General features: G+C 39.3%; 1 protein-coding gene across 1 annotated transcript in view; it reads left to right on the plus strand.

Annotated features, from left to right (window-relative positions):
* LOC114071298 (epithelial splicing regulatory protein 1-like) overlaps positions 1-582 on the plus strand; it is a gene marked incomplete at its 3' end in the record, with an annotated part of 5,349 nt that extends 4,767 nt beyond the window's left edge. The window contains exon 4 of the mRNA XM_027909097.1: positions 468-582. Coding sequence (XP_027764898.1) covers positions 468-582 — 115 coding nt within the window. The remainder of the gene's footprint in view (positions 1-467) is intronic.
* Between the last annotated feature and the right edge of the window lie 3,432 nt (positions 583-4,014).

Below are 4,014 nucleotides of genomic sequence, written 5' to 3' on the forward strand. Positions count from 1 at the left end.
GGAATAAATATTTGAAGTATGACTACTCTCTGAAGACTCAGCCTTGTCTGTAAACTGAAATATCATCTGCTAGTCTTGCAAATTGTGCTTGGTTCTGTAAGCTGAACTGAGTGCCCTCTGGCTTTTTACAGTTAAAATTGGAATCAAAACTGATGAGAAGTTCCAATAGCAGGCATTTGCTCTCGTACATAATATATTGGATTTGAGGCTCTAGTAATAATCACAAATGTTTCTCTGGCAGCACAAAAGCACATTTCTCTTTTTAAACTATATAGAGAGAAAGCTGCTTAAGCAAAAAAAGTTTATAAAAACATACTTACCTGGCTAAGAAGAGCTATGTGGGTTTCTCTGTAGGAGCGGATGCTTGTGTTTCCTACCTATTATATGGAAACTATTAGAAAGTTTGGTATCTAAAGACAAAGTGGATTAAACTTGCCCTGACAGCAGTCACTTTGTTCCTGTTACAGAGTATCTTACTGCCTGAATGCTTCTACTCCTTTTTTGACTTGCGGAAAGAGTTCAAGAAGTGTTGCCCCGGCTCACCTGAAGTTAGCAAACTCGATGTTGCGGCCATGAGAGAATGTATCCTTTTAACAGTGATGTGTCTGCTGCTGTTACAGTCTTGGCTGAATCTTAGGACAGAGGTGTGTGAGTAATGCTTGCAACATATGCTTAGGGGTGATATAACTTTAATGAATGACTCGGAGCTGTACTGAGCTTTCTCACAAAGATAAAAACACAAAGATGTGTGCTTCCATGGAGAAAAACCTGTATTTCTTCTTGACTTCTGTGTTTTGTTTATCATCTTTATAGTTTTCTCTCTTTAAACTTCACAGTTTAGTGTAACTGGCACATCTGTTCAAATTGCTGTTATGAATCATAATATTAAAGTTTGAGGTGGTTTATTGCATTAGTTAGATTCTTATCTAATTTTTAGGCAAGACTGAACGTTGGGGGACTATCTTAATTTTCAAGAGATGGAATGGTTATTCTTGATGTGAACTTGTAGTGAATTTCTGATGCAGGAGTGAATCTAAGGCAGGGATGCTGTTGGCATGTGTGATATTCACTCTCCTGGGAGGTGCACATGGTGCACCTCACAAGGTGAGGTTTGGCTGGCACTAAGGTGCTGTCAGTAGTATGTTTCATTTTCAGTGACAAGGATGTCTAAAATTACTTTCTGAATAGTCTGAAATGGTCTGTAACCTAGTTCTGTCTGGCTCTTTGCTAGTCTCAGCATGCTTTTGTTTGTATGCCATGTACAGTCAGGAGAGCTGAGGCTGTGAATGATTAGGCAGTGCCTTCTTCCTTGCTCCTCTGGCAGGGAAGTCTCCCCTCTTGCTACAAGCTTCAGTCCTCATCTCAAACGTACTCTTGGACACAGAAACACTTGACTTCCCTACTGAGTTGTTGAAGTATTGATCACAAAAAGCTACCTAGGAAGGAGCAGTGAAGGAATTTGAGGTTCTTCTCTATTATTTGTGGTTGTTTTGGCTATTGTTTTTAATAACTTTGATTAGCTCACTGTGTCCATAGAGCGGTTGCCATTAAGAGCTGATGTCTGTGGCTTCTGAATTATTTTGTCCTTTCACTGGAGGACTAGTATTGCCTGTGCTTTGTACCTGTGTCAGGGGGCATTAAATACATATGTATTTATGGATTTTTTTTGATGTTTAACCAGAAGGTTGAATACTGGAAGCTGCCTGCTCTGCTTTGTCATCTGCAAATTAAGATTAATGTCTGCTAGTGAAGAGGCACAAACTGCTTCTCCCCCTACTCTGAAGCAAAACAGTACACTTAGAGTAGGAGTCCGACTCTTCATGTAGAAAAGTGAAATAAATGCTATGTTGCATAGAAACTGGATGTTGGAGGCTTCTTAAAGTTATGGTCAAAAATTTAATACATTGTTTAGGGAATACTTTGACGTGGGCTAAGGAAGTTGAAGACAATAAGCTATTTCAGCTGTTTTGGAGAGTTGCCTTTTCTTTCTTCTCATGTGAACATTTAGGGTATGTCTTGCCACTCTGGAAGGAGTTGTATGACTGTAGCTGTCTCGAGTGTCACTGGTCAGCTGAAGCATGGTGAAGGACTGTGTATTCCCTGGCTGCTAGAAGAGGGAAGTAAACCACCCTGCATTACCTGATCATCAGGAAGCCCCTAAAAAGTCAGTACCATCCGAGAATGGTTTTGGCAGGTGTCAACAGCATTTTCTCCGAGTTCCTAGGGGCTTGGTCAGTTTGTCCAAAGGCACTCAGCATAAGACTGAGTTCTGGATATGATGTACTTCTGAAGGTATATAAACCTAACTTCGTTCTGGTCTTACATTAATATTTGTGGTCTGTCTTGTTTTGTAACTGCTGATGTTCTTATTTGTAAAGTTGCCATGGTTATGCAACATGGCTAAAATTGACTGTCTCTGCCCTATATTGTTTGAGAGTGTTGGGGGCAGAGGATGAAGAGACCAGAGAGGGTAAAATAACTTTTGTTTTCCTTTTATTGACAAATATAATGATTTATTTTTTTTTTCCTCACCTTTCTGAAATGTACCAAATCAAGCTGTATAAGTTAATTGCACTTGGAGAGTCTGGGCATGTATATAATGTCTGGGATAAAAAGATTGTTGAAGCAGGTGCTAAATCTAAAGACTAGTTCAAACAGTTGTGTGCAGAGTTGTTTGGGTTTCTTTTCCTTCATGTGTGGATATGCTGTGGGGAACACAGAAACAAATGCATTAGGTTGAAATGAAGCTGCAGATTAGTGCACAGAATCTGACTGAGCTCTTGTTATTCATGTAGGAAGTGCTGATATTCAGCCCCATTGCTGAAGAGGCTGCATGAGGGGAATCTTCCATGATTTCTGCCACATAAACTATACTGTACTGCTTTCTTAGCATTTGTTGAGCATAGAAGGTTTTGGCATGGGGTGGGGTACTGACTAGGGATTCAGAAGATGTGCATTTGCAAACTGGTAGGAACAGGAATAGAATGATTTTGGGGCACATCCCTTTATGTACTTGTATCTCCATTTATCTGTGTGTAAAATGGTTGTGGTCAGTAAGAAGAAACTTGTATGATATGAAATAGTTAAGGGAAAGCTGGGTATTAATCTACTGTTACTTAAATTATTAGAAGTCTTCAAAAGCTTTTTACATGTAACATTTGATTAAACAACAAACTACAGGCAAAGGGAGGAGGTACTCTATTGCTCCCAATAGTCAGGGGAGATAACTTCCTACTGCACAGTCATTCTAGATATAGATTTCAATATATAACGCACTGGGTAGTAGGGGATTAGCTATGTATTTCTAGCAGACAGGGCAAGCACAATCTTGAAAAAGAACATAGAGATAATAAACTGAGTAATTGACTAGGTTATTCTTCCTTTAGAAAATACTTTGGGGACTTATTTTTTCAGCAGATTACTTGAAGTTTGCATACAGCAATGACACCATTCCAAAAGCTCAGGTGAAAGCTTTACATATCTTCTTTCTTCCTTCCCCCAAGAAATCATACATTTCAGATACAAATAGCCACTGATCTCTTTTAATTCAAGGTAAAGCAATGTTTAAAATGCCATGAAATTTGAGGGACCAAGAAAGAACAGAAACTAGCTGTAACTGTTCAATCTGAGTGCTACTGCTGCTTGACCCATGGTCTCAAAACAGTTCCTTATGTAGGACACAGTCTTCTGGCAGAATTTAGTTGGGATTGTGTAAGTGTAATGACAGCAGGACAATTATGAGAAATTTCAAGTAACAAAACTTGAGGGAAGTGATCATGTCCCAGCAGAGAAAGGAACTTGGATCTGTTGAAATCTTTTTTTTTTTTTTTAATGTGTAAGCATACAAAAGGAGCAGGGTTGTTCTTTTACCCTCTGTACCTCCCATACTTGCTGCACTTCTTGATTTGCAAAGCTTGCAGAGCCAGTTTTCACCCTGTGAGTGCCTTCAGGGTGGAGTGAACAAAGCTTGCATGACTATTCATATTAGATCTGCAGAAGACTCATCCTTTGCCT

Source organism: Empidonax traillii, unplaced genomic scaffold (genome assembly GCF_003031625.1).
Source record: "Empidonax traillii isolate 1590-97213 ecotype Southwest subspecies unplaced genomic scaffold, ASM303162v1 scaffold1945:size52942, whole genome shotgun sequence".
In the NCBI taxonomy this organism is placed as follows: domain Eukaryota; kingdom Metazoa; phylum Chordata; class Aves; order Passeriformes; family Tyrannidae; genus Empidonax; species Empidonax traillii.